At 46.6% G+C, this 19,183-nt stretch overlaps 1 protein-coding gene across 6 annotated transcripts in view; it reads left to right on the top strand.

Annotated features, from left to right (window-relative positions):
• Window positions 1-264: 264 nt before the first annotated feature.
• Window positions 265-19,183, top strand: part of ZNF496 (zinc finger protein 496) — a 36,943-nt gene continuing 18,024 nt past the window's right edge. For 2 of the 6 annotated variants that reach the window (XM_064383706.1, XM_064383707.1), the window contains exons 1-4: window positions 1,009-1,719; window positions 2,025-2,505; window positions 3,133-3,316; window positions 8,298-8,377. In XM_064383706.1, coding sequence (XP_064239776.1) covers window positions 2,116-2,505; window positions 3,133-3,316; window positions 8,298-8,377 — 654 coding nt within the window. In that variant the 5' untranslated portion in view covers window positions 1,009-1,719; window positions 2,025-2,115. The other 4 variants (XM_012472703.3, XM_064383705.1, XM_012472704.3 and 1 more) reach the window with 4 other exon arrangements.

The raw sequence follows: 19,183 nt of genomic DNA, 5'->3' as shown, positions 1-19,183 counted from the left end.
GCCCTCCGCAGCCCGGACCCGGCGCTCGGGAAGGTGCGGGCGGCGGCCAGAGCGGCACGATTGTCTTTCAGGTGCCTCCATTTGCCCCGAGCCGAGCCGCGGCTTTCCGGATGAGCGAGAGACGCGGTGCGGACGCGCCGGGAGAGGAGCCGGGCGCCGGCGGAGACCGCGCCTCAGCAAGTCCGCCGGGCAGGGCGCGCCGGGAGGATGCGGAGGGCCGCGCTGGACTTCCGCCGCCGCGGGAGGGCTTTCGGCCGCGCGCCGCGAGGGAGCGGGCGGCTGTGAGGTGAGGAGCGGGCCCGGCGAGGCGTGAGGGGAGCGGGGCGCGGGCCCTGGCCCGGCCGCGGAGACCTGCTCCTTCCCTTCTGCCGGGGCTGCCCCGTCCTCCTGCGCCGGCAGCGGCGAGCGCGCTCCGCCCCGTGGGGCCCTCCTCCGACTCGCTAACGTTAGTTCATTCATCAGGCGTCTCCTCCGAGCCTCCCACGCGCCGGGCGCCGCCGCGACAAAGACGGACGCGGCCGTCTGGTCGGAGACGACCCGAGTGGGAGCCCGCCGCGGGAGCTGGCGGCCCGGGTGGGCGCCGGTGCGCGGGGGGCGGCCGCGAGTGGTCCCGGGCGCCGCAGGTGTGTGATGGGCGCCGCGGGGGCCGCCGAGCTGGGCGGGCGGGGCCGGAGCCTCCTGGAAGGGAACCCGGGGCCGGGAGCGCGATCGGGCGTCCAGCCCGCCGCCCCCACGCGCGTTTCTGCACAGGCTGTTACTTCGGAAAGCAGAGATTCCGAGGACTGGGTTTTTCTGGACCACTCAGTTGTCTGGTAGCTTTTCTGCCATCGCCTGCCTTCCTGTGACACGGGAGTGAGGCCCGAGCCCCCTTCCCACCTGTGAGCTGTTGGAGGTTGAGACCCGCCACGCTGGACGACCTCATGCACGTGGGGGCGTGGCAGGCTCCTGGCAGTGCCCAAGGATCACGGAGGCCCGATGGCAGAGAAGGGCACCGTGAGTGTCCGCAGGTGCCTTTCCGGGCCCCGTGTTCTCAAGTGGGGATCGTGGACACCAGCCAGGCACGCTGGGTGCTGATCTTTTGGCATCCTGCGTGTGTCGGCTAGCTGTCTGCACGACAGCTGGGAGGTGTGAACATCCCTGAGCCCCACCTTGCGGCTGGGGTAGCTGCAGTGTCTGGGGGTTCGATGAGGGCTGAGCTATGCGGTGACCGACCCGCTCTTAAAGAAGGGTGTGCCATTGCCTGGAATGTGCTTTGAGGATGGCAAGGATAGAGAAGAGAATGGAGGCGAGGTTGAAGGTCAAGGCATCTAAGTATGTGATGAAGGTGTAGGTGTTCTGAGATGCTCCAGAGAGTTGGCGGAAGGCTTATGTGAAGCCAGCGAGATTTCTGAATGCCGTGTTGTGGCTGCCTCGTGTGGTTTCCCTGTCTCTGCGTGTTTTCTTACCTGTGCTTCATCCCCTGCCTCCCATAGCAGGCTCTGCTGGGCAAACCTGATTCCGGCTGGGTTGTCCATCAGCCCTCCGCCACCAGCAGGGTGGATTTTCTATTCCTGGATGTGCTTTTGAAGGCTCATCCAGTGCATGTCTGTCTTTGTCTTCCCAGCTCTATTTGTAAAGGTCTTAAGAGCAAGAACAGAGACTTCAGCTCCAAACCTTCAAGATAGTGGCCTGCTTGGCCTGCCTGTCTCAGGTCTCTCCAGGAGGACCCAGCCACTCAAGGTACCAGAGAGTCTTGATTAATCTGCATGTGGCACTGTTGGTTTCCTGGGATGCTCAAAGCACCAGTGTCACGTTGAAATGCCACCACTTTTCTCCCAGATTTCCAGCCTTGTTCACCCAGTCACTGACTTACGGGAACCCACACTTAATGGTACTGTTGGGGGTGGGGGAGGAGAGGGCATCTTTCTGTCTGTTTCATCCTGTGTGTAAAGCCCAGCCACACCAACACTCCCTACATTTCCCAGGGCTTCTCCAGAGGGCTGGTATCTGAGGGCGTTGACAGTTTCCTTGTCACTATCCCCTAGAAACGACCGCAGGAGACCAGAACACTGAAGCCAGTGATTTCTGTTTGGAAATAGGGTCGTCTTCTGCCGCTGACCCCCATCAAATCCCATCATGCCCACAGCCCTGTGCCCCCGAGTCTTGGCTCCGAAGGAAAGTGAGGAGCCCAGGAAAATGAGGAGCCCACCGGGAGAGAACCCTAGCCCCCAGGGGGAGCTTCCCAGCCCCGAGTCCTCTCGGCGCCTCTTCCGCCGTTTCCGCTACCAGGAGGCGGCAGGCCCCCGGGAGGCCCTGCAACGCCTCTGGGACCTGTGCCGGGGCTGGCTGCGGCCAGAGAGGCACACCAAGGAGCAGATTCTGGAGCTGCTGGTGCTGGAGCAATTCCTGGCCATCCTGCCCCGGGAGATCCAGAGCTGGGTGCGGGCCCAGGAGCCTGAGAGCGGGGAGCAGGCTGTGGCCGCAGTGGAGGCACTGGAACGGGAGCCGGGGAGACCCTGGCAGTGGGTGAGTAGAAGGCATGGGGCTGGCACCGGGAGAGAGCTGGTGTTCAGACACTTTGGCTGGGTCATGCATCTGCATGGGGAGCGAGGAGTTCCATCTAGAGCCATGTACTTTGGTTAGGCCCAGACTAGAGTTTCCTAAGAAAGCAAGTTTTCTCACGCCTATAATCCCAGCACTTTGGGAGGCCGAGGCGGGTGGATCACGAGGTCAAGGGATCGAGACCATCCTGGTCAACAAGATGAAACCCCGTCTCTACTAAAAATACAAAAAAATTAGCTGGGCATGGTGGTGCGCGCCTGTAATCCCAGCTACTCAGGAGGCTGAGGCAGGAGAATCGCTTGAACCCAGGAGGCGGAGGTTGCGGTGAGCCGAGATCACGCCATTGCACTCTAGTCTGGGTAACAACAGCGAAACTCCGCCTCAAAAAAAAAAAAAAGAAAAGAAAGAAAGAAAGCAAGTTTTACTCCCTGAAGGCTCTAATTTGGGCATGATAGTGTCATCCCCCTTTACTGCCCAGTCCAAGGCCTAAGTTAAGCCTTTGGTGGTCCACTGTGGAGTGGATGGTCACCAGACCCAGGGAGGGATGGGACCTCTTCACCTAGCTCTGAAAAGCTCTCTCTGGGATTACAGCTCAAGCACTGTGAAGACCCTGTGGTGATTGATGATGGGGACAGCCCTCTGGACCAGGAGCAGGAACAGCTGCCGGTAGAACCCCACAGCGACCTTGCAAAGAGCCAGGATGCCCAGCCCATGGCCCTGGCACAGTGCCTGGGGCTCCCAGGCAGACCACCGAGCCAGCTCAGCGGGGACCCAGGTATGCAGCCCAGGGGTGTGTAGGAGGGGTGGTCTGGGGGAGTGCATACCCCATACTGTGCACTGGGTGTGGTTTTTGTTAAGCTGATGGCTTTTACATCAGCAGTTTTCTCCTATTTGTGAGCTGCTACCAGGGTCTGAGTCCCTTCCTAGAGCAATTAAATGAGAACCTCATCAGCATGTTTGTCCTCTTCGGGGTTCTGGATCCTCTCAGAGGGAACTCTTCTGCAGTGGGTGTTGTGAGGTTGTGCCCTCTCATCTCTTTGAGGGTGCATCTCTGCAGGATCTGTCAGCTAGATGACAGCTAGGCCCTGCCAGTGTACAGCTAGGGCTTGCCGCATGAACTGAGCATGGCCATCTCTTCCTGTCTCTTGGAACCTGTTTCCTTGGCTAAACAACTCCTGTCTACAGAATCATTGTGATGCTGCAAAGAGATAGAAAAAGATTTTGGAGGACATAGGGTGGAATCTACTGTGTGGGGCCAGAACGTCAGCTAGACATGGTGTGAGTGTGTGTACAGAGTGCACGGTGGCCACAGGAAGGTAGTTTGTCATCACATAGGCTTAGAGCTGAATCTTTGGGTATGACCCGAGCCGTACTTCTCAACTCTGAAAGCCTTGGTTTCTTCCTCTGCCCAACAGAGATGGTAATTACCCTTGGGGTTTTTGGAAGATTAAATGAGATACAACCTGTAAAAGGTTGAGCGCAACTTCTGAGGTGCCCAAAATTTAGCTTGAAGTACTTGTCATGGGAAACTGGCGCCCTTGGCTTGAAGGAAGTTGGGCACATGGGTTTCTTTTGCCACAGTGCTCTATAGGTACAATGGAAAAAAAGTGTCTGGGGGCCGGGGGTGCTTTCTGATGATTCACAGAAGTCAAGTTTGGCCTTATGCTAAACTTTTCAGTAATAAAACCAAAATGCCTATTAAATTTTGTGGAAATTTTGTGTGGAAAAACTATGGTGACTTCTGTACAAATCACATAAACTCTTCTGCCTCTTGTTGCTAAAAGTCAAGATTGGTGTGATATTTGCTACCATAACAAAGTACCACAGACTGGATGGCTTATGTAACAGAAATGTATTCTGTCACAGTTCAGGAGGCTGGAAGTCTGAAGCCAAAATATCAGCAACCTTGGGTTCTTCAGAAGGTTCCCTCCTTGGCTTGTAGACAGGTCTGATGCTAATACTAAGAGAAGTTTGCAGATAGACATTTAGAAGGACCTAGGGGCCGGGCATGGTGGCTCATCCCTGTAATCCCAGCATTTTGGGAGGCTGAGGTGGGCGGATGACCTGAGGTCAGGAGTTTGAAACCAGCCTGGCCAACATGGTGAAACATACATGTTAAAAATACAAAATTAGCCATGCGTGGTGGTGTACATGCCTGTAATTACAGCTGCTTGGGAGGCTGAGGCAGGAGAATCGTTTGAACTCGGGAGGCGGAGGTTGCAGTGAGCTGAGATCACGTCATTGCACTCCAGCCTGGGAAAAAACAGTGAAACTCCGTCTCAGAAAAGAAAAAAAGAAGGAGCTAGGAGGGGAAGTCTCTTATGCCACTGGCTCTCCTTGGGACCCGTAAAAACCTATGAATAACCAGCCCTGAAAGCTGACAACAAGCTTTGTGCCAGGACTCTGGATGACGGGCAGTTTTCTTTCAGGGAAAGGAAGAAGAAGATGTTTACACTAAAAGTTTGCAGAGCAGGTGTAATAGACACCGTCTCTCTCTGGGTATCTTTACATGGTCTTTCCTCTGTGTGTGTCTGTGTCTTAATCTCCTCTTATAAGTACACCAGTCATATTGGATTAGGGTCCACCAGTATGGCCTGATTTTCTCTTAATTACCTCTTTAAAGACCCTGTCTGCAACTACAGTCACATTCTGAGGAACCTAAGGGTTAGGGCTTCAGCACAGGAATTTGAGAGGGGCATAACCTAGCCCCATAACAGCAGGCACGAGGGAAGCAGCCAGTCACCCACATCAGCAGTGCATGTGCAAGTAGCTTGGGTTATGCAGGAAGTCGGGGGCTGTGAGAGGCCTTGTAATGGGGTCTGGGAAGGCACAGTGGAGGAGGGGAAGGAGTTTCAGGAACCACAACAGCCTGTGCAGTTGCTTCTTGATAAAGTTCTGAGGTAAGCCAGCAACACAGGTGGCCTTTGGGACAACAGGGCCAGCTGTCCCATTTCCATGAGCAATAATGAGCAGGCAAAGTAGATGTGATGAGAGTTAGCAGTCAGGAAAACCTTAACTATTAGGACAGTTTCCGACTGGAATGCACTACCCGTCAGAGCTGCCTAGCTCCTCATCTTGAAGGTCTTCCCCAAAAGCTAGATTCTGTGTGGGACTGCAACTCTCTGAAGTAGGGCGGGGCTGTGTGTTCATATATGTACACATATCTAGGATGTCTACATGTCCCAGAAGGTGGCAGGTGTGAGGGAGCAGAATTAAAACACCACCTCCTAGCCAGGCTCGGCGGCTCTCACCTGTGCTTCCAGCTACGCAGGGGGCTAAAGCCGAAGAATCGCTTGAGGCCAGGAGTTTGAGACCAACCTGGGCAACATATTGAGGACCCACCTCTACAAAATAAAATACCCCCTCTAGGACATGTTGGTCAAAGAGTACAAAGTTTCCATTAGATAAGATGAATAAATTCTGGAGATCGATGGTACAGCATGGTGATGGTGATTAAAAACAATGCATCTTATACTTGAAAATTGCTAAGAAAGTAAGTAAGAAATGTTCTCATCACAAAAATACATGAAGTGTAGGTTTGTTAATTAGTTTAATCATTTCACAATGTTTACTTATCACATTGTAGAATTTTTATACGCAAAATATATACAGTTTTTGTCCGTTATACCTCAATAAAACTGGGAGGTAAAAAGAAGTTAAATAAAGATGAAGATAAAAACTTAAAATAGAACATACACACAAGAAATACCACCTCCTCAAATCTACACCCGTCCAGCCTGAGCTTCCCTTCGGACACTGGGAAGAGGCTGCCTTGCACGGAGACCCCTAGAATGGCACTGCCATCTGCATGGGTTCCTGCCCCAGGCCTTAGCTCCACATAGCCACTCCTGCAGCTGCCGTTCCTGAAGGCTTTGTATCCAGGTCTGAAAGGTCAGAGACACTGGCTTCTGGGGTTTGCTTTGGCAATGACTTCACATGTGATCTAGCATTAACCAGTAGACTGTAGCACAGCTCTCCAAGTCTTACTCTGAGAAGGAGTACCTTTTGAAACACAGAGCTCATTTTTACATGGCTGTACTGTTGGCAGGGGATGTGGCTCATTGCAGAAGCCTGAGCAAGGTGTAGTTTCCAGTCACAGGACAGAAAGTGGCAGAGTCCCTGGCGGGCCGGTGAGGTGGTCCCAAAGCCACACTCAGCACTTCGTATGAGGGTCTGTAGGGTACTGTGCCAAATGCTTTTTCACAGTACCTACAGTGATAACAGTTTTTCTTTTTTGTTTAATTCCTGTTTTGAGATTGACAAAAAATTGTATGTATTTACGGTGTGCAGTGTGATGCTTTGATAGCTATACACATTGTGAAGTGACTAAATCAAGCTAATTAGCTAGGCATGGTGGCACACCTGTAGTTCCAGCTACTCAGGAGGCTGAGATGGGAGGATCCCTTGAGCTCAGGAGTTCTGTTCCAGCCTAGGCAACATAGTGAGACTAGTCTCTTAAAAAGAAATTAAAGCTAATTAATATAATGTGTTACCTCATATACCCATCCTTTTTGTGTGTATGGTGAAAATACTTCATATCTACTCTCTAAGCAGTCTTCAAGTACATGGTGCATTGTTACTGCCTATAGTCACCATGTTGTACAACAGGACTCCTGAACTTACTCCTCTCGTGTAATTGAAATTGTGCACCCTTTGGCCAGTGTCCCCCCAGTCCTTCCATTCCCTACCCTCTGACAGCCAGCGCTCTGCTCTCTGCTTCTGAGTTGAACTTGTTTAGAGTCCACCTTTGAGTGAGAACATGCACTATTTCTGTTTCTGTGCCTGGCTTATTGCTTCTAGCATGTCCTTCAGGTTCATCCATGTTGTCACTAATGACAGGATTTTCCTTCTCTTTTATGGAGTTCCACAGTAATTCTGATTGCCAACAGCCCTTACCTTTTCTTTTCTTTTGAGACAGAGTCATGTTCTGTCGCCCAGGCAGGAGTGCAGTGGTGCAGCTGTGGCTCACTGCAGCCTCAATCTCTCGGGCTCAAGCAATCCTTCTGCTTCAGCTTCCCAGTTTTTTGATTTTTAGTAGAGATGAGGTCTCGCTGTGTTGCCCAGGCTGGTCTCGAACTCCTTAGCTTAAGCAATCCTCCCACCTCTTGGCTTCCCAAAGTGCTAGGATTATAGGCATGAGCCGCCACATCCACACCCTAACAGTCCTTATAGATTCCTCAACTCTGTAGCTTTTTCTTCTTTTTCTGCTGCTGCTTTTTTTTTCTTTTTAAGAGAAAAATACTCTCTGTGTTGTCCATGCTGGTCTGGAACTCCTGGGCTCAAGTGATTCTCCCACCTCAGTTCCCAGAATAGGATTAGCTCAAATTACAGGCATGCATCACCTCCCACGGCTGAACTCTGTAGAGTTTTAACCTTTATTTTTCCATATTTTGGATGACAGTGCTGAGGTCTGGGTACTTACCCAAAGTGAAAGAGTTAATGCAATTGACTGTGCTTTCATGAACTCAGCCAGGCGCACTCGGTTACAGCCCCTTTATTACATCTGAAAACAAAGACGCAGCAATCTTAGTAGTTACAGACTGCTTTTCATGTACATCATTTTGTGATCCTCATTTTACGGGTAAGAACAGAGCCTGGGGTTTTATGAAAAGCACCATGAAATAGCTCCCTCTTGGTGCCTCTCTTGTGATTTTCTTGGCTACCAAAACCGAAGTGAAGAGCCCCAGGAAGCTCAGGAGGTGGCACCAGGCCTGGCCCTGGCCCCCTTTGGGACACGCTTTTCTGATCTCTTTCAGTTCTGCAAGATGCTTTCCTTCTTCAGGAAGAGAATGTACGAGACACCCAGCAGGTGGTGACCACCCTGCAGCTACCCCCGGTGAGTGCTTTCTACAGGAGTCCTTGAAAATCCCGTGTTTACCTCTCTGTAGGCTACAGGGCAGCTTTCCTAGGACCCCAGCCAGCTTTCCAACTGCCACACAGGATGTTCAGTCCCGGCCCAGAGAGGCTAAAATAGACAGAGTGTGGGCTTAAGAGACACCCTATTTCTCCACCGGCTCTTCTAGTCCCAGCCGCTCACTGGGTTGACTGTCATCAGGGCACCTTCAGGAAGTTTTGTGCAGACAACAGCAGGAAACAAAGGCCCACAAGTTCCCACTGATGGGCCTCTCCCTATCTCTGAGTTCCCCTCTTGTGAAAAAGGAGGTCTCTCTGCTCTTTTATTTTACAGAGAATTTTTCAAAAAATGTAATAATTGTCACAGCAATAGTTATATGTTAGAAGTGTTAGGAAGTGGAGGGAAGAAAGCGCAGGTGATTTCAGTCCTGTCACAGATCGATGGGGTGAGTCATTCCAGAATCCCCTCAAATGTTCTCGTTTGTGTTTCCGTCTAACACTTGCTTATTCGGGTGCTGAGGAGTCAGTCAGGGCTGGGGCTGGTCCAGGAGCTGATCTTACTCACTCTTTGTAGCCCAGTTGCTGCCTTGGCCGTGCTTTCTGGCCGTATCGCCTTCATTTTCCCTCCTGACACTTTCCACTGGCTGGCGTGATATTTAGTTCTGTCAACATCATCCCCTCCCATGGGAACAGGAGGTGCCATTCTGCTTTTGTTGAGTTGCTCCTTACCAATAGAAAGAAAACCGTGAAAAACAGTAGACACACTATGATTGCGTCTCAGCAGAATGTAGGAAGCTGAGCAGTTTGCTTTCTGACACAGTTCATTCGACATGACTTTATTTTATTTTTATTTTTAGAGATAGGGTCTTGCCTTGTCACCTAAACTTCAGTGCAGTGGCACAATCATTGCTCACTGTAGCCTCAAACTCCTGAGCACAAGCGATCCTCCCACTTCGGTCTCCTGAGCAGCTGGGACTACAGGTGCATGACACTACACCCAGCTAAGTTTTGTAATTTTTTGTAGAGACAGGATCTCACTATGTTGCCTAGGCTAGTCTCAAACTCCTGACCTCAAGTGATCCTCCTGCCTTAGCCTCCCGAAGTGCTGGGATTACAGGCATGAGCCACTGTGCCCGGCTGACGTGACTTTGATCTTGGAGAAGGAAGGGCTAAGGATGGGAAAGAGTTAGCCAGGTTACCCAGTTCCATAACTTGCTTTTGCCCACCAAAGCTGTGGCACACACCCTTGTACTCTGACGCTCAACACATACATGTCAGCATCTACTACGTACTGTGACCATTCCCAAACACAAAGGAGCTAAAACTGGTATTTCTTATTAAAAGTTGGCACCTTTAACCAGAATAACACGAGGGGGCGCTGTTAATTCAGTGCCTAATGAGCTTTGGTTCTCAGCTTTCAATTCCTGTAGTACCTAGTAAATGCCATGGCGAGCCCAGTACAGAGATTTCGATAAGTCAGCGCTGTTTAATTACTCTGATGGCTTCTGCCCAGTGCACTAAAAGTCACCATCATGAATGTCTTGTTTGTAAGTGTTTTTAATTTTTAGTTTTAATTGTGGTGAAACACATATAGCTTTAAGTATGCAGTTCAGTGGTGTTAAGTACATTTACACTGTTGTACATCTAATCTGTAGAACTTTTTCATCTTCCCAAACTGAAATTCCTTATATATTAAATAATAACTCACCATTTACCCTTCCCCTCAGCCTCTGGCAACCTCCATTCTACTTTTAGTCCCTATTAATGTGACTATAAATACCTCATATAAGTGGAATTATGCACTGTTTGCCTTTTTGTGACTGGTTTATTTCACTCAGCATAATGTTCTCAGGTTCATCTATGTTGTAGTATGTGTCATAATTTCCTTCCTTTTTAAGGTTGAATAATACTCTACGTGTGTACATATCACATTTTTATCCATTCATCTGTTGATAGAAATTTGCGTTACTTCCACATTTTGGCTGTTGTGAATAAGGCTGTTATGAACATGGTACACATAAAGTTTTGTTTTTCTTTTTAAATTAACTTTATTTTTACATAATTGTTGATTCACATGCCATTATGAGAAATAACACAGAGATCCTGTGAACTTTTTTAACACTCAGTGGTAAAATACAGCATAAAAATCTATGCTGTAAAAATCTAATACAGTATCACACCCAGATTATTGACACTGATACATTGACACTGATAGAGTAGGTGCTTCACCAGAAGGATACCTCCTGTTACCTAATGTCCACACTCATTTCTTCCCTACTCTCACCCACTCTTCAGCCTCTGGCAACCACTGATCTGTTCTTCATCTCTATAATGTCATTTCATTTCAAGAATGTTATATCAATGGATTCATATCGTATGTAACCTTTGGGGATTGGCTGTTTTAATTCAGCGTAATTCTGTAGAGCTTCGTTCAGGTTGTTGCATGTGTTACTAGTCCGTCACTTTTCATTGCCAACTAGTATTCCATGGCGTGGAAGTCCAACAGTTTGTTTAACCATTCACTGGTTGAGGAACATCTGGGTTGTTTCCAGTTTGGGGTCATTATTGCATAAACCTGCTATAAATATTTGCATGCAGGTTTTTATGTGCATATCAGTTTTCATTTCTCTGGGATAAATGGCCAGGTATGCAGTTGTTGGTAAGTACATATTTAGTTTTAAAAGAAACTACTCTGTCCTTCCCAGAGTGGCTGTGTCGTTTACATTCCCACCAGCAATGTATGAGTGGATTAGTCTGTTTTTATGCTGCTGATGAAGACATACCTGAGACTGGGCAATTTACAAAAGAAAGAGATTTAATGGACTTACAGTTCCATGTGACTAGGGAGGTCTCACAATCATGGCAGAAAGTGAAAAGCATGTCTCATATGGCAGCAGACAAGAGAGTTTGTGCAGGGAAACTCCCCCTTATGAAACCATCAGATCTCGTGATACTTATTCACTATCATGAGAACAGCACAGGAAAGACCTGCCCCCATGATTCAGTTACCTCCCACCTGGTCCCTCCCACAACATGTGGGAATTCAAGATGAGATTTGGGTGGGGACACAGCCAAACCATGTCAATGAGTAATCTACATTCTCCAAAACTTACCAAGATGTGGTATTGTCTGGTTTTTTTTTTATTTTAACCGTTCTTATAGGTGTGCAGTGGTATTTCATTATGGTTTAAATTTGTGTTTCTGTAATGGCTAATGATGTTGAACATCTTTTCGTGTGCTTATGTGCCATCTTTACATTCTCTTCTATGAAGTGGCTCTTCATAACTTTTGTCTGTGTTCTAAACCATTTTGCTTTTTTACTGTTGAGTTTTGAGAGATCTTTACAACTTCTAGACACTAGTACTTTGCTGGATATGTGTTTGGCAAATATTTTCTCCCACTATGTAGTCTTTTTTTGTGGGGGTGGTCAGAGGATGTAATTTAGTATTTGAAAATTTTTAATCGCTATATAGTAGTTGTACATATTTATGGGGTGCATGTGATATTTTGATATAAGCACACAATGTGTAATTATCAAATCAGGGTAATTGGGATATTGATCACCTCATTTATCATTTCTTGGTGTTGGGTACATTCCACATCTTCTCTTCTGTTTTGAAGTATACAGTAAGGCCGGGCGCGGTGGCTCACGCCTATAATCCCAGCACTTTGGGCGGCCGAGGCGGGTGGATCACGAGGTCAAGAGATCGAGACCATCCTGGTCAACATGGTGAAACCCCGTCTCTACTAAAAATACAAAAAATTAGCTGGGCATGGTGGCGTGTGCCTGCAGTCCCAGCTACTCGGGACTGAGGCAGGAGAATTGCCTGAACCCAGGAGGCGGAGGTTGCGGTGAACCAAGATTGTGCCATTGCACTCCAGCCTGGGTAACAAGAGCAAAACTCCGTCTCAAAAAAAAAAAAAAAAAAAAAAAAAAAAAAAAAAAAAAAAAAAAGAAATGAAGTATACAGTAAATTTTTGTTAACTGTAGACGTTCTGTTGTGCTATTGAACACTAGAGCTTGTCTTCTGTCTTCTTCTATCTAACAGTATGTTTCCTCCCATTAACCAAGCTCTCTTCGCCCCGTCGCCGCTCCCCAGCCTCTGGTAATCACCACAATTCACGTAGTTTGTCTTTCTATCCCCTTCATGGGGTCGTTAGCAGAGCAAACATTTTAAATTTGGATTAAGTCTAATTTGTCATTTTTTCTTTTAAGGGTTGGGTTTTTGGTGTAAAGTCTAAACTCTCTTTGCTTAATCTAGATTGCAAAGATGTTTTCCTGTTTTCTTCTAAAAATTGTAATTATACACTTTACATTTAGGTCCATTATCTGTAGTCCATTTGCTTTTAAGCCCTGATCTATAATTTCTGTCTACAATGTGCGATGTAGATTGAGGTTCATGTTTTACCAGTGGACGTCCATCACCAGGGTTCCGGTACGTTGGTTGGAAAGGTCATCTTTCCTCAAATTGCTTTTCTACCGCTCTTTCCTTGTTTTTTGAAACGTGATCTTGCTCTGTCTCCCAGGCCAAAGTGCAGTGGTGCACATCAGCCTTGCCGCCTGGACCTCCTGGGCTCAAGCCGTTCTCCTGCCTCGGCCTTCCGAGTAGTCAGGACTACAGATGTGTGCCAGCACACCTGGCTAATGTTTTGTTTTTTTGTGAGACTGGGTCTTGCTATGTTGCCCAGGCTGGTCTTCAACTCCTGGGCTCAAGCAATCCTCCCACCTCAGCCTCTCAAAAGTGCTGGGATTACAGGTGTGAACCACCATGCCCAGCCTGCCTTTTCACCTTCATCGAAAATCAATTGGGCATATTTGTATAAGTCTATTCTTGGATTCTTTGTTATGATCCATTTATTTTTATATCTCTCCCTCCACTAATATTATACAGTTTTGACTACTGTAACTATATAGTAAGTCTTAAAATTGTGCTCAATAATTCCTACCATTTTATTATTCTCCAAAATTATTTTAGCTATTTTAGTCCCTTTGCCTTTCTGTATGAATTTTAGAATAATCTTGTTTGTATCTATGAAAAGTCTTGCTGAGATTTTGATAGGAGTTAAACCTGTGTAAATTTGGGGGTCATTGGCGTCTTTACTAACTTGATAGTAAATGTGAATTTCTATCTGTGAGTGTGGTATTCCGCTTCATTTATTTATTTATTCGGTTTCTTTTATCAGTGTTACGTAGTTATCTGCATACAATTTCCGTACATGATTTGTTAGATTTAAACTGTTTTGTTTTGTTTTTGAGACAGCGTCTTGGTCTGTCGCCCAGGCTGGAGTGCAATGGTGCAGTCTTGGCTCACTGCAGCCTCCACATCCTGGGCCCAAGTGATGATACCCTTAGCCTCCTGAGTAGTGAAATGAATTTTTATTCGTTTCAGTGTGTTTTAAATTTTCCATTGTGCCTTCCTCTTTGTCTCAAGAATTATTTAGAAAGGTGGTGTTTAATTTCCAAGGATGTGCAGACTTTCCTGTTATTTTTCTGTTATTGATATCTAGTTTCATAGGTATCAGTCAAACCTAGTTTGATTCTATGGTAATCAGAGGACACACTGTATGATTTCAATTGTTTTAAAAAGTTTTTGAGGCATGTCTCTCTTCTTCCAGGATTTTGATGACCCAGTATATGTTCTGTGTTAGTATATGTCCTGTGGACATTTGAAAAGAACATATATTCTGCTATTATTTTGAGTGAAGTGTTCCATGAATGTCGATAGGATTATGTTAGTTGATAGTGTTATTGAGTTCTTTTATATCCTCGCTTATTTTCTGTGTAATTGATTGTTCTATCAGCTTTGGAGAGAGGAGTGAGGATTGCTGAAGTTTCTGAGTATATACAAGATGATTTTTGTATATTTCCTTTCAGGTGTATCAGTTCTATCAAGTAACCCAGGGAAAAATAGGAAAAAGGAAACAGAAGCAAAAACAGGATCAGAAAAATACGAAGACAGACTTAAGCCCTAACACATCAGTAATGACATTAAATACAAATGGAGTCTTGTAATACTTAGAATAAACGCTAAAAGAGCTATACAAAAATATACATACACTCAACACCACACTAGGTGGATCAAAATGGAACTCTACAAAATGTTCAAGTAGCCCAGACAAAAATAGGAAAAAGGCAACAGAAGCAAACAGAGCCGGAAGCTCGCCACCCTCTGGTTTAGCACATAGGCATTCAGGACTGCAATGTCTTGTAGGTGGAACGACGCTTTTATCATGATGTAGTGTCCCTTTCTTTCTCTGGTAATGTTTTTTGCTCTGTAGTCTACCCTATCTGATATATCTTAATATAGCTTCTTTCTTTTGATCAATAATTGCATATTATTCCATCCTTTTGCAATCAACCTGCTTATATTATTATATTTGAAGTGAGTTACTTTTAGATAGTATACATTTGCTGTTTTCTTTTGTTTTGTGTGTTTGAGATGGAGTCTCACTCTTGCCCAGGCTGGAGTGCAGTGCTGCAATCTCAGCTCACTGCAACCTCCGCCTCCTGGGTTCAAGCAGTTCTCCTGCCTCTGTCTTCCAAGTAGCTGTGACTGCGGGCACATGCCACCACTCACAGCTAATTTTTGTATTTCTAGTAGAGATGAGTTTCACCATGTTGACCAGACTAGTCTTGAACTCCTGACTTCAGGTAATCTGCCCACCTCACCCTCCCAAAGTGCTGGGATTACAGGCATGAGCCACTGCCCCGGCCTAGATAGTATATATTTGGATAATGTTTTCTAATCTACTCTGCCAGTTGCTGTGTTTTAATTGATGTGTCTAGACCATTTGTATTTAATGTCATTACTGATATGTTAGGGCTTAAGTCTGTCTTTCCATTTTTCTGGCTCTTTTTGTTTCTCTGTTTCCTTTTTCCTGTTTTTCTCTGGGCTACTTGAACGTGTTGATGAATTCCATTTCGATTTACCTAGTGTAGTGTTGAGTGTATGTGTATTGTTGGATAGCTGTTTTAGTGGTCATTCTAAGTTTTACATTATATATGCATAACTTATCATATCTATTGGGTGTCATTTTATCAGTTTGAGTGAAGTGTAGAAACTTATTTCCTTTGGTCAGGCGCCATGGCTCATGCCTGTAATCCCAGCACTTCGAGAGGCCAAGGTGGGAGGATTGCTTGAGCCCAAGAGGTCGTGGCTGCACAGTGAGCTGTGATTGCGTCACTGCACTCCAGCCTGGGTGACAGAGTGAGACCCCATCTCAAAAAAAAAAAAAAAGAGAGAAAGAAAGAAATATAATACATCTCCTTTTACATACCTTCACCCTTCTTCCCCTATTATAATGCAGTTGTGTTAAATATTTCCTCCACATACATTCAGAACCACATCATAGAGTGTTATAATTTGTGCTTCAACTGTCAAACATTACTTAGAAAACTCAAAAGGAAAAAGAAAACCTATTGATTACCCATATTTTGGCTTACCGTTTTCTTTCTTCTTAGGTTCCAAGGTTCCTTCTTTTTGTTTGCAGTATTTCCTAAGCCATTCTTTTATGATAGCTCTGCTGGTTATGGGCTTACTTATTTTTTCCCGGTCTTAGTAAATCTTCATTTCCCCATCATTCCTGAAGGATGTTTTCACCAGATAAAAGATTCACAGGCCGGGCGTGGTGGCTCACGCCTGTAATCCCAGCACTTTGGGAGGCCAAGGCGGGTGGATCACGAGGTCAAGAGATCGAGACCATCCTGGTCAACATGGTGAAACCCCGTCTCTACTAAAAATACAAAAAATTAGCTGGACACGGTGGCGCGTGCCTGTAATCCCAGCTACTCAGGAGGCTGAGACAGGAGAATTGCCTGAACCCAGGAGGCGGAGGTTGCAGTGAGCCGAGATCGCGCCATTGCACTCCAGCCTGGGTAACAAGAGCGAAACTCTGTCTCAAAAAAAAAAAAAGATTCACAGTTGACAGTTTTCTTTCAGCACTTGAAAAATATAATGTTACCTCCTGGCCTCCATGGTTTCTGATGAGAATTCTGCTCTTTAGAATTTTTCCCTGTAAGGAAGGTATTGTTTTACTCTGGCTGCCTTTAAGATTTTTTCTTCTTTTGTCTTCAGTTTTCAGAAGTTAAGTTATACTGTGTCTTGGTATGGATTTCTTTAGATTAACCTGTTTAGAGTTTGCTCAGCTTCTTAAATTTCTAGGTTATGTCTCTTTCCAAGTTTGGGAAGTCTTGAGCTAGATTTTTCGAGTACTTTTTTAGTCCCTCTTCCTTTCTCCTTTCCAGGGTGCTAAGGACACAGGTTTTAGATCTCTTGTTAGAAACTGTAATTTATAAAGGTACCTGAGACTCTGTTCATTTTTTTCAGCCAGTATTCTCTCTGTTGTTCAGACTGGATAACTTTATTTTTCCATCTTCAAGTTGACTGAGTCTTTCTTCTGTCACCTCAGCTGAGCCTATTCACTGAGCTTCTTATTTCATATTGTGGTTTGTACTGTTCACATTTCCAGGTATTTTCTGTGTTTTCTGTTTCTTTGCTGGGACGTTCTGGGTCTTTCCAGACACTTCCTGTATTTTCATTTGTTTCGAGTGTGCTTATAATTGTTCACTGAAGCGTTTTATCACAGCTTCTTTGTCAGATAGTTGTAAGGTGTCTGTCACCTGAGGGTTGGCATCTGTTCGTTATCTTTTTTCATTCGGTTTCAGATCCTTCCAATTCTTGGTGAGTGATTTCCTGCCTGCACATTTTGATGTTATAAGACTCTGGACCTTAACTTCGGGGTAGCTGGTTTCGGTTGGCTGTGTTGTGTTGTTTTTGACGTTGCTCCAGCAAGCGAAGGGCAGGGGGTGCACCACTTGTTATTACCCGGCGAGAGAACGTCAGGTTCCCTCTGATCTCCACTGGCACCAAAATGGGCGCGCTCCTCATACACCTGAGTCGGAGTGAGAGTTAGCTCCCTACATGGTCTCTGCAGGTGAGTTGGTGGAGGGGCTTCAGCCGGCAGCGATGGAGGTCCCAGCTCCCTATTTGGCCTTCTCTGAGACCACCTCATTGCGCCCTGATAAGGGTGAAAGTCTGCGGTCCCCACTGATTCTCTGCTGGTATTGGTAGGAAAGGGCAGTTTTCTTCTGCGGTGTGAAGTGGAGCAGAGCAGTTATTATCTGTTTTGCTGGGTTGCCCCTTCCAGGTCCAGTGGCTGTGAGAGCAGTTATTGTCTGTTTTGCTGGGCTGCCCCCTTCCAGGTCCAGTGGCTGTGAGAGCAGTTATTGTCTGTTTTGCTGGGCTGCCCCTTTCCAGGTCCAGTGGCTGTGAGAGCAGTTATTATCTGTTTTGCTGGGCTGCCCCTTTCAGGTCCAGTGGCTGTGAGAGCAGTTATTATCTGTTTTGCTGGGCTGCCCCCTTCCAGGTCCAGTGGCTGTGAGAGCAGTTATTATCTGTTTTGCTGGGCTGCCCCTTTCCAGGTCCAGTGGCTGTGAGAGCAGGCTTTTGTTGGGGCTTGTTTTTTTGGTCATGAGCATTTCTGGGTAGCTGGCTTCTTTGGCATCAAGTCGGGGAAATATGTGGTGGAAAGAAAAACCAGTGAACTTAGCACATGCTGTTCCAAGGTCCCTGGCCATTCTGCCACCCTCTCTCTACCTCTCAGAGTCTTCCTGTGCTCATTTTATGTGCAATGTCCAGGGCTTTTATTTATACTTAGTGGGAGGAATTAGAAAACGCTCCTCTGAAGATTTAATCTTAAATAGACATGTTTATCTATTTTCCTCATCCCTTCTCATGTTAAAAATTAACAAATTTTAGGAAGTGAAAAGATACCACTCATACGGTCATGTGAGAAGACTCTGAATGAATGGCCTAATGAACTTCCTTCTAGATTTTTCTCTGCCATTTTGTGTGCCTCATTAAGATCCTGCTGTAGATCAGTGTTCTGTTTTTATGCTTCTGCCCAACATGGAAGCATTTGTCCCTATGGTTCTAAAAGCTCTCTGGGTATCCTGCAAAAAAGGCCTGTCGGATTCTGTCGGTGATTGGAGTGTTGTCTGTCTACCCACCTGGCCCCTGGACTTGGGTTTGCTTCTGTGATACCGTGACTGTCTAGTCAGTGTTCTGTTGCTTATAACAGAATACCTGAAACGGTAATTTATAAAGAAAGTAAATTTACTTCTCATAGTTATGGAGGCTGAGAAGATGGAGGTGGATGGGCACCATCCAGTGAGAGCCTTTGTGCTGGTGGGGGCTCTTTGGTGTCCCCAGGTGGGTGCAGGGCATCACATGGCGAGGGGACTGAGTGTCCCGACATGTTTACTGGAGTCTCTCTTCCCCGTCTTACAAAGCCACCAGTTCCACTCCCATGATAACCCATTAATCGCCTCTTAAAGGCGACACCTTTCAATACTGCCACATTGGGGATTAAGTTTCCGACACATGAAATTTGAGGGACACATTCAAACCATAGCAAGTAGATTCTCAAACACCTAACCAAGGCTCAAAAAAAAGCAGCCAAATCTGCTGTTAATGTACACTCAGTTTTTCCCTCGGAACCCCCACTGCACACACACACCCCTTCCCCGAAGTCTTGTCAGAGTGCTGGATTCTTTTATATTTTTGTCAACCGTGGCAATTACCATTTTTTTCTCCATTTAAGAACAAATATCAAGTTGTCTCCCACAAGTCCTTGTAAGGAAGTCCCGTGGCTTCTTGAGGCCTGTTTTGCATGCCGCAGAACAGCCTGGGAAGACAGGCTTTTTCACACTGACCTCTTCCTAGCAGCAGATCCACTTGGGGGCTCATTCAGATACAGCCTCTGACCGAGGCTCCACCCCTGGACCTAC

Source organism: Aotus nancymaae, unplaced genomic scaffold, assembly GCF_030222135.1.
Source record: "Aotus nancymaae isolate 86718 unplaced genomic scaffold, 86718_ANA_hifiasm-v0.15.2.pri h1tg000032l_1, whole genome shotgun sequence".
Taxonomy (NCBI): domain Eukaryota; kingdom Metazoa; phylum Chordata; class Mammalia; order Primates; family Aotidae; genus Aotus; species Aotus nancymaae.
This window is presented reverse-complemented; position numbering and strand designations above follow the sequence as displayed.